The 13564-nt window shown below is 51.5% G+C and overlaps 1 protein-coding gene across 4 annotated transcripts in view; it reads right to left on the bottom strand.

Moving 5' to 3' along the window:
- Positions 1-423: 423 nt before the first annotated feature.
- Klhl3 (kelch-like family member 3) overlaps positions 424-13564 on the bottom strand; it is a 123225-nt gene continuing 110084 nt past the window's right edge. For all 4 annotated transcript variants that reach the window (XM_039096443.2, NM_001419643.1, XM_039096444.2 and 1 more), the window contains 2 exons: positions 11749-11892; positions 424-5256 (listed from right to left, as the gene is read on the bottom strand). In XM_039096443.2, the coding sequence (XP_038952371.1) occupies positions 5228-5256; positions 11749-11892 (173 nt within the window). In that variant the 3' untranslated portion in view covers positions 424-5227. The remainder of the gene's footprint in view (positions 5257-11748; positions 11893-13564) is intronic.

The raw sequence follows: 13564 nt of genomic DNA, 5'->3' as shown, positions 1-13564 counted from the left end.
GGACCCCTGAGAATCGGAAGGGACCTAAGATGGCATGGTCTTTATCCAGAGGGACGTCCATGTCAGCAGATAGATGGCTTTGGGAAATTACCAAGCTAAGCATTTCACAGGCCTGGGAACTCAGCTCCCGGGAAAGATGTCAGAATAGCCAGGCTTCGATCCCCTCCGGGCCCAGATCCCAGCGACTACCTAGCTCTTATCCACACTACCTTACACCTTTAGAGGGACTGTCCCTGCTAGGTCTCTCTGAAGGTCTCTGTGGGTCTGCACCGTGCTAGGGCCAGGTGACAGGAAGCAGAGGGACGGAGACCCTGTGCCGCAGATGCTGAACAGAAAAATTCCCATCTGATTCTTGCAGGGGCAAGTCTGTCCTTTACTACCTGAGACATAGGAGACTCTGTACAATGGAAGTGAAGTCCAGAATGTTTTCACAGTTCAGCTTTTATTAAAACGCCGTGTACAGTGTGGGGAGCTGGAATGGGCTCCTGTGAAAATGATACGTTTGAGGGGATTTTCCCGCTCTTACCGTACTGATCACGTGGCAAGTGTTCTTTTACAAGGTATATGGTCCCTAACATCCATGCAGAAAATATCAGGTCAAGTGCTTTACTGTCCCAGTGTCCAGTCTGGTGACCCATATCAGAGGCAGGGCATTCGCAGAGATATTCTCATTCCGTGTCTTGAGTTTTCTTTCGAAGAAAGTATTTTACGAGTCATATACAAATTAAACAAGAAGTCCAACGAGGGCCCTTTATTACCACCAAGGGGGGAAGGGGTAACTTACAATCTTATAACCAAAGGCAAAAACAGCACAAGAACAGTTTATTCCTGCAGATGCCGCAGCCCTGTGCAATCCCGCCTCGGCTGCTGCTACAGCCAGAAGTCAGAGCCCCGCAGTGAAGGCTGCACGGGAACTCTAGGCTGGATTACCCACACAGAACAAGTCGCTCCTGCCCCCGTACGTTGGAAGTGCTGCTGGATTTTCTGCTTGCTCAGTGGATAACAGTGCAGCTGAACATGAGGGGCTTAAATAGCACGCTCGCGCGCACACACGCATGCATACACACACGTGCACACACACACACACACACACACACACACACACACACACACAACCTACAAAAGCACTCTGGTCTCCTTGCTTCAGCACATCAGAGCCTTGGGTGCTCTTGTCCAACTTACTGGGTTTGCTCAGCCTCCCAACGTGATCCAGCCCAGGTCACACAGGAAGAGGCATGGAGGCGATTTAAATGGCACCTGTCCCTGTCCCCAAAATAATAAATTAAGATTTAAAAAGAGAAACAAGGGTCCCGTGGCAGATAAATACACAAAACGGAACCTGGAGTGAAGACAGCTCAAGAAAGAGGGAAAAACTGAGGGAATGTCTGCTGGGCGCATTCTCCCCACAGGTCACCGCCGACTGACCCGGAAGTAATGGGAGCACAAGCTTCCCAAAGAGGCAGGACCCAGCCGCGGAGGCCCTGAATACTAGAAACCTCCAGAAGTGAGGAGACAGTGGAGAATGGGCAGTGCAGGGCCCAGGCCGCCTAGGTAGTGTGGGCCTGCGGGCCAGGCTGTAAGAGCCTCGCCACGTGGGCCAAGCAGCCCTGCAGAACGCAGACACACAAACACACAGAGATGAGAGGTGCAGGACGGTAAGTGTGGAGTCAAGCTTAACCTTAGTCCCTGGCTACTAAGAAAGGAAGCCGGTGATGGTGTCTTGGGATCCAGCAGTCTTCCCAGACCATTGAGGGCCTAGAGCTCAGAAGGGTTCTGGAGGTGGTGAGGAACAAAGTGAGGGCAGCTCCAGGCGCACACTGCTAGGGTGAGTGACACACAGAACAGCATTTCATTGTCGTGGATGATAGAAAGCGATTCAAATGTCCTGGAAAACTATCTATAAAAATATCTACATTGAAACTTTAGCCTGAAAGCTAAATTTTCAAAACTTCAATTTTACAAAAGAAAAAAAAAAGGCAACCTTTGAAAGGATCTGGCTCAGAGATATACAAACATTACACAACAGATATCAAAGGAGTACGGCTCAAAAAAAAATCAGCTGAGGGGATATCATCACAACTGGCTTGTCAGGAGACACAATCAAGAATTCTTATTGCATAGCAGAAAAAATGAGGTCACTTCATTTGCATAATACTGCCTCCTTTTCCTCTTTTAAGATGGAGATGCTGTTGGGTACTTAGAAGTAACTTTGGAGTTCAGAGGCTGACTTCCACAGTCCGAATCAGCATCCGAGTGGCGTCTAAGCTGCTTTAACCTTGGTCTAACCTTGGGTCTCAATTCCATTTTGTCACTGCAGTCAGATTTCAGATGTGCCCTCTTGGCAGGGCTGTATTCACTGCTCGGTCAGGTGAGGGAGGGGAATTTGCCCACCGTGTGCCTAGCACGGACTTGAAAGTGGGTCTGTGGTATCAGTCATGGGGAGACTTCTACCTGATGATGCATCAACGCTGGTCTCGGGGTGGGGGTATCTGTGGGCAGCTAGAGCAGGCTAGTACTTTTGGCGATGACATACCAGTGTTCTAGTCCCCACACGAAAGGACACACGGGTGTGAATGAGTGAAGCCCTCAACAGCTCTGCCTGCAGAACCGATGCTTCACGGGGAGGGAGGCACGAGGTGGGACCCACAGCAAAAGCTCCAGCAGAAACCGTGGCTGGCCAGCTTCCACGGAGAGAAGAGTACTCAAAGGAAGACTTATCGTGACCCCTAAATATAAAAGTCTGGGTTCTTGGCGGGAATGGGGGAGGGTGGGGTTACCTTTCACCTGAAATAGAGGGCCTGTGTGAAGAGCTCATTAGACTCTGATCCCCAACCTTATCCTCACGGCTCGCACTGAGGGAAGGGCCTGGGCGTGGAGTGCATTCCAACCGCTGGGCCAGGCTTCACGAGTGGCTCTCCCCACTCACAGCTGAGAACCAGAGCACCAGCTGAGAAGATGTTTGCCTCCATTGGGAGACATTTCTTCTGGGTCCCCCAAAGAAGGGTATGCTAGCTTCTTCCTAAGGCTGTGAGCTATCTAGATGTGGTAGTGCCTAACTTCTGCTTGACATTAGGAAGTAAGGTTTACCCTCATGGAAGGGCGCTCAGGAACTACTCAGTGGCTGTCTAGAGGAGGAGAAGCTTCCAAAGGCAGAGAGGACAGCGGGCACCAACCTCCTACAGAATGTGCTTTGAAGAACCTACTTGTGTCTGAACTCCAGAGTGAGAGTTCACAAAGTCCCTTGGTCTCCTCTGCACGGACTCTGATGTCTCCTGGGTATGAAACTGTTCTCCGGCCACAGAGTCTCCCTCCAAGGGCAACGATTCCAAGACAAGCAGTTCGTTAGTGTAAGAAGAGTTTAGGGTTGATGTTCATGGGTGTCGGGGGAAGTGTGTGTGTAGAGGCCAAAGGTCAACCTTTAACGTTGGTCTGCAGGATCCACAGTTTGTTTTGCGAGTCTCTCCCTGAGACCGGAGACTTGAGACTTTCTGGTTAGCCAGGGTTGACTGCTCCCACCCCCAAAAGCCTCAGAAATCTTCCAGTGTCTGCCTTCCTCGCTTTGAGATAGGAGGCATAAGCTGCTGTGCCTAAATTTTTTTTTTTATGTCAGTGCTTAGAGATCAAACTCATGCTCTTACAATGAGCACAGCCCAACCCTTGACGCGTCTGCTTCTGTGTGCATCCAAACACCACCCCAGGTGCTTGAAGTTACATTTTTAATAGTTTTCATCTGTGGCTGAGCAAAACTTTCCTGAGTTGCTTCCATTTTTAAAATACAAGCGTCTTTGAGGAGCATCTCCAGCCCAGGGCCCTTCCCCGAAGGGAAAGTAAAAAGGAGTGCTTCGGAGCCGGAGAGAGGATACAGACTCTGGACTAGAAGGAAGCATGAGAAAGGGAAGACAGGATACAAGCAGCCTTGACCATCCTCACAGAGTGCCGAGGGCCGGATCCAGCCAGCATGTTTCTTAGAATCCTTCATGTCCCTCGGAGTTATGCGGCCACTCCTGACCTAGGGACAAACCTACCTCTGGGTTTGGGGTGGCAGGGTGACCTTTTACTTATCCTCCACGTGAGAGCCGATACCGTGGATAAGTCGGCCCACATAACAGGCATGATAAATAAGGTGGGTGCCCTGAGAGCAATCAAAACAGGGTCCCTCCCTCTCTGAGGCTGCTGGGCCTGGGGACTGAATCCAGGCCGCTTTGGTTTCTCTGTCTGCTTCCTTGCTTGCTTTTTTTTTTTTTTAAGATTATTTATTTACTTACTTATTTACTTAATGTATATGAGTACGCTGTCGCCGTCCTCAGACACACCAGAAGAGGGCATCGGATCCCATTACGGATGGTTGTGAGCCCCCATGTGGTTGCTGGGATTTGAACTCGGGACCTCTGGGAGATCAGTCAGTGTTCCTAACCACTGAGCCATATTACCAGTCCCACCACTTTCTTCTTTTACTTGCTTGCCCGCTTGCTTTTCTTGTCTATTTCTCTCCAGTGTTTTTTTCCCTGGGGCTTGTCTGAAGAGTTTGTTTTTCCCTGCTGAGAAGACACAAAATCCTCCAAATCTGGAATTCATGGCATCGGGGAGTAGAGGCCAAAATGTGAAGGCAAAACCGTTCTCATCCGCCCCCTAGAGTGCAGTCGAGGAGGAGGCAGCGGCACAGGGAGAGGCCGCAGAGCAGCTTTGAGGACGCCCCTGCTCTTCCACGCAGCTGCAGAAGTCAAGTCATGGTCCCAGATACGGTTAGAATGCTGCTTTTGGCTAGTTCTGTCTGGACCTCCAGAAGACAGCATCTTTAGTAGTCTAGGGTCCCATTGGATGAGTCCAAAAAGATGTTTGTACAAGTTTTAGCATAGTAAAAAGATCAGTAGTAAAGAAATCCAGTAGACAATCACACAGGTCCAGCCCCGACTGAATGAAATGTTTTACACACACGCACACACGCACACACTCACGCGCACACACGTTCCCGAGTGTGAGCGCCCTAGGGTGCTGCTGGGGCTGTCAGGAACTCAACTGTTTAGGGCAGAATCCAAAGCACCTTGGAGCAGAAGGTGGGTCACCGGTGTCCACTAGGAGAGGGTTGAGGTTGGTCTGCCGAGACAATGAAGGTAGTTGTCGACCCATGGCAGAGCCTCCCAATCCATCTCATCACTTGTCGTGGTCCTGCTGCCACAGGCAGTGCCCTGCAGCTTCTTCCTCCACCTCCTGGCTGAGGGAGTTCAGGTCACAAGGATTTGTGAATCACAGCAACACCTAACACGAAAGGGAAAGTTACATTAGCCCCTCCTAAGTTATCCGGAGTCCCGAAGGAGTCCTAGGAAGCTGTAACACCCAAAGTCACGGGCGGTGGGAGCCCCAAGGGTCACGTGCTACCGCGGCCAGCAGTGGGCAGTTTCTGCGTGCAGGATCTCGACAGCGCATGTCTGCAGGCTCTTCCCATACCACCCCGCGAATTCCCACTTCCGCTACTGCTCCCTGTCCTAGAGCTGAGACCTTCAACCCGTGCTCAGTTCCCAGACACATGCTGTGTGTCACCGGTTAGGGAAACTTAACCACGCTGAGGTCCTGACTCGGTAAATCCATGTATAACGCGAGTCTCAGTGTAATCCTCTATGTGAAGACGCCAGCTAGTGACAAACTCGGCCTCCTAGGCCTGCTGATCCAATCCAAGTGCTTGTGGCCCAGTCCTAGCCACTGAGAGACTGCAAGGCAACCCAAGCCTTGTGTGTTGTGATGACAACATGTCCACTTCTTCCTGGCCGGGACCAGGACCCTTCATCCTGGTGGAAATCATTACCAGCCAGGTTTCTGGAACCTGCTACTAAAATCCTATCTGAGAAAGTTCCCTCAAGTGAACATGTTTGCTGGAAATTTATTTTAGCATATTCCTACAGCTAGAAGATATTCTAACAGAAGATGAGATTAAGGGAACACACCCTAACGAGAGGGAGGGATCGGAGATATTTTGCTAAGACATCGGTTCCCTGCTAATTCCTGGCTAGAGGTGTGAGGAAAGGCAGACCCTGACTCAGGACCAGAAGGTACCATCTGGCCCTAGCAGTCCCTCTTGGACGGCAGATACCTCTCTCACTAATATTTTCCAAAAGCTGGCTCTTACAGTGTTTTCGGGTAGTGTTTTTATACAAGCGTTTTTACTAGAAAAGAAATGCGCTCTCGTTATGGAAAATTTGGAAAATTCAGAACAATTCAAGGGGAAAGTATTTTATCCCTTCATACAAACAGAACAGACCGTTAACTTTGCAATCCTTCCCAGCTTCTAATAATAACCAGAATGTGTTAGCCTGTGGTGACTCACACCAGGCAGGCACTCTACTACAAACTTTACACACAGTAAGTATCACGTTTCATTCTCCTGAAAGTCCTCAGAGGCTCAATCTAATTGTATCTCTACGGGTTGGACAACAGAGGTCCAGGCAGACTGAATGCCTTGTCTGGGGACCCAGGGCTAGTGGCAGATCTGGGACTTCAGTATCCATTCCCAGAACTGACAACTCTTCAAATTCCCTCTCCTCTAAAGACACCAGAGCAGTCAGCACACTAGGAACAGACAGCCTGAGTTCTCCTTCAACCCAACGGGTCAGGCATGAGCACTTCCTCAGGACCTTAAAACCAAGGGAGCTGGGGAGGACGAGTTCAGAGGAGTTGGGGGACGGGGAATTGTAAAATCAGAATGTACGGTACGAAAAGACTCTATTTTTAATTTTTAAAAAGATAGAAAGGTACACCCCTGAATAAACACTCCATAGGATATTTAACTATTTCCCTGGTGTCAGACATTAATTATTACAATTTCCAGAGAAGGAGAGGGGATACTGTTACAAGCAATGCCCAGATTAGTAATGCAGGCATTAAATCTTTGCACATCAGACCCATTCCCTAGGTTTTGAGATAACACACTCACTCCGTCAGCTGGTTGGAGTACAAAACGCCTTGATTGTCTCCTTCCCGTCAGTTCCAGAGGGAGCGGACGGGCTTTTGGAATATTTAGCACATGTGTGAAATCCTAATGGGTCCAACTCAACCCACCACGTCTCATTAACGTGGAAGTGGAGCCCGAGGATCCCACCCACGTCTCATTAGCAAGGAGGTGGGGCCTGAGGATCCCACCCACGTCTCATTAGCAAGGAGGTGGGGCCTGTGAGGATCCCACCCACGTCTCATTAGCAAGGAGGTGGGGCCTGTGAGGATCCCACCCACGTCTCATTAGCAAGGAGGTGGGGCCTGTGAGGATCCCACCCACGTCTCATTAGCAAGGAAGTGGAGCCCGAGGATCCCACCCACGTCTCATTAGCAAGGAGGTGGGGCCTGAGGATCCCACCCACATCTCATTAGCAAGGAGGTGGGGCCTGTGAGGATCCCACCCACATCTCATTAGCAAGGAGGTGGGGCCTGTGAGGATCCCACCCACGTCTCATTAGCAAGGAAGTGGAGCCCGAGGATCCCACCCACGTCTCATTAGCAAGGAGGTGGGGCCTGAGGATCCCACCCACTTCTCATTAGCAAGGAGGTGGGGCCTGAGGATCCCACCCACGTCTCATTAGCAAGGAGGTGGGGCCTGTGAGGATGCCACCCACTTCTCATTAGCAAGGAGGTGGGGCCTGTGAGGATCCCACCCACGTCTCATTAGCAAGGAGGTGGGGCCTGTGAGGATCCCACCCACGTCTCATTAGCAAGGAGGTGGGGCCTGTGAGGATCCCACCCACGTCTCATTAGCAAGGAGGTGGGGCCTGTGAGGATCCCACCCACGTCTCATTAACAAGGAGGTGGAGCCCGAGGATCCCACCCACGTCTCATTAGCAAGGAGGTGGGGCCTGTGAGGATCCCACCCACATCTCATTAGCAAGGAGGTGGGGCCTGTGAGGATCCCACCCACGTCTCATTAGCAAGGAAGTGGAGCCCGAGGATCCCACCCACGTCTCATTAGCAAGGAGGTGGGGCCTGAGGATCCCACCCACTTCTCATTAGCAAGGAGGTGGGGCCTGAGGATCCCACCCACGTCTCATTAGCAAGGAGGTGGGGCCTGTGAGGATGCCACCCACTTCTCATTAGCAAGGAGGTGGGGCCTGTGAGGATCCCACCCACGTCTCATTAGCAAGGAGGTGGGGCCTGTGAGGATCCCACCCACGTCTCATTAGCAAGGAGGTGGGGCCTGTGAGGATCCCACCCACGTCTCATTATCAAGGAGGTGGGGCCTGAGGATCCCACCCACGTCTCATTAACAAGGAGGTGGGGCCTGAGGATCCCACCCACGTCTCATTAGCAAGGAGGTGGGGCCTGTGAGGATCCCACCCACGTCTCATTAGCAAGGAGGTGGGGCCTGTGAGGATCCCACCCACGTCTCATTAGCAAGGAGGTGGGGCCTGAGGATCCCACCCACGTCTCATTAGCAAGGAGGTGTGGCCTGTGAGGATGCCACCCACTTCTCATTAGCAAGGAGGTGGGGCCTGAGGATCCCACCCACGTCTCATTAGCAAGGAGGTGGGGCCTGTGAGGATCCCACCCACTTCTAATTATCAAGGAGGTGGGGCCTGTGAGGATCCCACCCACGTCTCATTAGCAAGGAGGTGGGGCCTGTGAGGATCCCACCCACGTCTCATTACCAAGGAGGTGGGGCCTGAGGATCCCACCCACGTCTCATTACCAAGGAGGTGGGGCCTGAGGATCCCACCCACGTCTCATTAGCAAGGAGGTGGGGCCTGTGAGGATCCCACCCACGTCTCATTAGCAAGGAGGTGGGGCCTGAGGATCCCACCCACGTCTCATTAGCAAGGAGGTGGGGCCTGTGAGGATGCCACCCACTTCTCATTAGCAAGGAGGTGGGGCCTGAGGATCCCACCCACGTCTCATTAGCAAGGAGGTGGGGCCTGTGAGGATCCCACCCACTTCTAATTATCAAGGAGGTGGGGCCTGTGAGGATCCCACCCACTTCTAATTATCAAGGAGGTGGGGCCTGTGAGGATGCCACCCACTTCTCATTAGCAAGGAGGTGGGGCCTGAGGATCCCACCCACGTCTCATTAGCAAGGAGGTGGGGCCTGTGAGGATCCCACCCACTTCTAATTATCAAGGAGGTGGGGCCTGTGAGGATCCCACCCACTTCTCATTATCAAGGAGGTGGGGCCTGTGAGGATGCCACCCACTTCTAATTATCAAGGAGGTGGGGCCTGTGAGGATCCCACCCACTTCTCATTAGCAAGGAGGTGGGGCCTGTGAGGATCCCACCCACGTCTCATTAGCAAGGAGGTGGGGCCTGAGGATCCCACCCACGTCTCATTAGCAAGGAGGTGGGGCCTGTGAGGATCCCACCCACTTCTCATTAGCAAGGAGGTGGGGCCTGTGAGGATCCCACCCACGTCTCATTAGCAAGGAGGTGGGGCCTGAGGATCCCACCCACGTCTCATTAGCAAGGAGGTGGGGCCTGTGAGGATGCCACCCACTTCTCATTAGCAAGGAGGTGGGGCCTGAGGATGCCACCCACTTCTCATTAGCAAGGAGGTGGGGCCTGTGAGGATCCCACCCACTTCTAATTATCAAGGAGGTGGGGCCTGTGAGGATCCCACCCACTTCTCATTATCAAGGAGGTGGGGCCTGTGAGGATGCCACCCACTTCTCATTAACAAGGAGGTGGGGCCTGAGGATCCCACCCACGTCTCATTAGCAAGGAGGTGGGGCCTGTGAGGATCCCACCCACTTCTCATTAACAAGGAGGTGGGGCCTGAGGATCCCACCCACGTCTCGTTAGCAAGGAGGTGGGGCCTGTGAGGATCCCACCCACTTCTAATTATCAAGGAGGTGGGGCCTGTGAGGATCCCACCCACTTCTCATTAACAAGGAGGTGGGGCCTGAGGATCCCACCCACTTCTAATTATCAAGGAGGTGGGGCCTGAGGATCCCACCCACTTCTCATTAACAAGGAGGTGGGGCCTGTGAGGATCCCACCCACTTCTCATTAACAAGGAGGTGGGGCCTGTGAGGATCCCACTCACTTCTCATTATCAAGGAGGTGGGGCCTGTGAGGATGCCACCCACTTTTCATTAACAAGGAGGTGGGGCCAAAAGGTCCCACCCACTTATTAACAAGGAAGTGAAGCGCCCTCTGCCTCCCTCTGTGGCTTCAGAAAGAAAGGTACTGATTTTCCTGAGAACAGAATCAGGGTCAAAACACTTCCAATGTCTTACAGAAGGAAATAGAGGAGTGTGCAAATGCTTAGAGAAGGGGAAAGCAAAAGAAATGCATTGTGGGGCTGGGGAAGGGAACATGAGGTCCTCGCCTCGAGCGCGGACACAATCATCCCGTCCTGAAACCGAAGAAAGATGGAATGGCTGACCGGTTTCGTGGGAAATGGGTAGGAGGAGAAACGCAGGAGCCAAGACGTTTGTGACACCAGATCATAATTTTTTAAATAGTTGGGATAATGGAAGACACGTTGTGTGTGCTCGGTAAACAAACATTTAATCTGCTTGTATCTAAATGTAAGAAGCTAGGCTTGTATTTCTCCTCTTTAGAGGATTTCTTACCTCAGCAGCATCAACTCTTGAGCTGCACTCACCTTGGCACCACACCCTCTCTGCCAGTCTATCCATGACTGCCCAGTCTCTTAACTCAGCCCTGGGCAGGGACGTCATAAGGGGCGTGGCTTAGCTGAAAGTCAGACCTGTTCTTTGGTGCGTGCTTATATTAGCAATGTAATGGTCTTTGGTGATTACCGACAGTCTCCAGAATTCAGCTGTGAGACGCGAGAGTGCAGTCCAACTTAGTCTGAGGGCTGCTGAGAAGATGAGAGGGAGTGTACGCACCCTACCTTACACACTGGCAGGGAGTTACAGTTGGAATAGGGAGAAGCCACTACAGGCGCGAGTGTGGAAAGTTTGGAGCCCAGTTGGCCTTGCTATTCTGGGAGGTGAAAGAAACCTTAGGAAGTGGAGAGAAGGAGTCACTGGAGGTGCCACTGAAAGGCACTTGAACCAGACCCACTCAGGTTTCTCTGCAGTTTGACTTCCAGGATCCATTCTCCCACAAGCTACCTGTACCGTCCTACATGCTGAGCCTCTCAGCCACCCAGAAACAAAGTAGCCGAGGGACAAAGGACTGAAATTCCTGAAACCATGACACAAAATAAACCCTTCCTGACACGTGGGCACACGGGCGCAAACACACATACACATAGATGCACACATAGATACACATAACACACACACACACACACACATATATATACCATACATAAACAAATTCATACACACGTGCATACACACACATACATACCATACATATAGACACACACACACACACACACACACACACACACAGAGTTCCTCTCAGGAACTTGTCACAACAACATGAAAATAACATAAGAAGTGCACAACCAGAGGCAGAGTGTGTATGTGATTACCCAGAATCCAACAGAGCCATCTCCCACAGACTGGCCCGACTGCCATCTTAAAGCACCCCGTTCACAACCTTATATAGGGTCTGGTGTTTCCACTGTGCAGACGGACCTATGCTCTCCCACCTATATGTGTGTCTCAGAGTGAACCAGGAGTGGCCAAGGCAATCACAGCTCAGGTCAGGAGGAAAGCCGAGGCTTCCTTCGGGGTCACGGATAGGCACACAGTGAGGACACGTGGCCCTGTGGCAATTACCTGATAACCTTGCAGGCGGCTTTAGGTTCCCAGCTAAGCAGGCTCCCATCCCTTCAGGCCCCTGAAGCTGAAACCCACTGACCTGCGTAGCTCCTCCCAGTGCTCATGTTGGTGGGCAGCAGCGTCCACTTGTCTGTGACTGGGTTATAGTACTCGACTGAAGCCAGATTGCACGATCCATCGTCCCCTCCGACCACGTACAGGAGCCCGTTCACTGCACAGACCCCTGGAGGAAAGTCAGAGACCAGACCCCGTGGGAAGCTGATCCCAGTGCCCCGGAAGTTCTTTCTTCCAGTTCCTGTTGCGTAACAGAGACGTCACTCTGGGCTCTGAGGGTCCCCCTTCCTAGAGAGGCTACTTTTCTCACTAGGGGGATTTCATTACTGAGCGGTCCTATAGATGTTCCCGCTGCCCCCTGGCCACCTCCACATGCTACTCCATCAAGGAGAGAACATCACAGGCCCAGGTCTCCCGTGGAAACATTTCCTGAGGAGCTTACACAGCTCCCCGAGCTAGGGAAGGCAAGATTCCAGGGTGCGCCTGCTTTCTGTGCCTGAGCTAAATGCTGTGTCCGCCCTATATGCTGCTTGCGGCTGTACCTCTAACCCCTCTCATAAGACTGGAGTCTGAATTCACACCCAGGACCCTGGACCCCTTGGGGTTCCTTTCCCATTCTTAACAGCATGAGTTGGTTTGAAGGCAAGGTCCCATAAAGCCAGAAGGAAGGGCAGGGAAATGTAACTTTGATTGAAGACCTTAAACTCTTGGTCCAGTAGATAGCTGTGGTTGGTCTTGTTTTTAACAGACTGAGGTTGACTGACGATGTTTTAAGTGGTAACCAGCCATGCTGATCAATATTCTCGGTACTGGAGAGAGCATAGCCTGCCTTCCTGCATGGCACCCGAAACACGGCTCCTTCTGCCTCAAGATTCTACTTTGGGCCTTTTCTTTTCTTATAGAAAGTAAAGAAACTTTCATACTTTTCTTTTTCTTTTTTTAAGAATTATTTTAAATATAGGAGAACACTGTGGCTGTCCTCAGACACACCAGAAGAGGGCACTGGATCACATTGCAGATGGGTGTGAGCCACCATGTGGTTGCTGGGAATTGAACTCAGGACCTCTGGAAGAACAACCAGTGCTCTTAACCGCTGAGCCATCTCTCCAGCTCACTTTCAATGTGTACTCTGACTTAACTCTAAGGATCAGTTATAATAATGGCAGTATTACAGGCACTGTAGAAAAGATGTCTTAGGTGTTCGGTAATGAACTCAGCAAACTATGCTATAGCCATGTTAAGTGAGAAAAAATATAGACACATGTAATTAGGCCTTGGTGAGGATCTAACAGATGGGAAGCAGGTTTTACAATATTGCCACAGTAGCATCATTTGTTATTAAATAAATAGCATCTATACGAATGTGTGCACAAGTCCACGTTTCCTGCTTAATTCATAGACTGCAGGCTTAACTGCCTTACAGGTCCCGTAACTCCTTGTTCATGTGGCTCAAGGCCAAATGCCAACGGGTATCACAGCAGGCCCAGGCAGTGAGCCAGTTACAGAAGCCCCTGTTTACACTTCTAGCAAGTCAGCCGTGGTGAGTTTAGCAAACAGGTAATAGGAGAAATAAAGGAGACGGTGGGCAAAGCCAGCCCACCCTTTCCCAGAGCAAAGAAGCAAGACACAGCAGCGTCAGAAAAGGAAACACGGCTTGGCAGGCCTATCGCTGCTTCACACACGAGACCCTGCTGGGTACCCCGGGACAGGAAATAAAAGGCAATAAAAGAAGAGATAACACCTGAGGATCAGGTGAGGTCTGGCTCTCCTTCTGGGAAGGAACTTGGACGATGCGCAAGTTTGAGGACCTTTCAGCCAGACACTGGCAGAGAAAACACAGT

This window comes from Rattus norvegicus, chromosome 17 (assembly GCF_036323735.1).
Source record: "Rattus norvegicus strain BN/NHsdMcwi chromosome 17, GRCr8, whole genome shotgun sequence".
Taxonomy (NCBI): Eukaryota; Metazoa; Chordata; class Mammalia; order Rodentia; family Muridae; genus Rattus; species Rattus norvegicus.
This window is presented reverse-complemented; position numbering and strand designations above follow the sequence as displayed.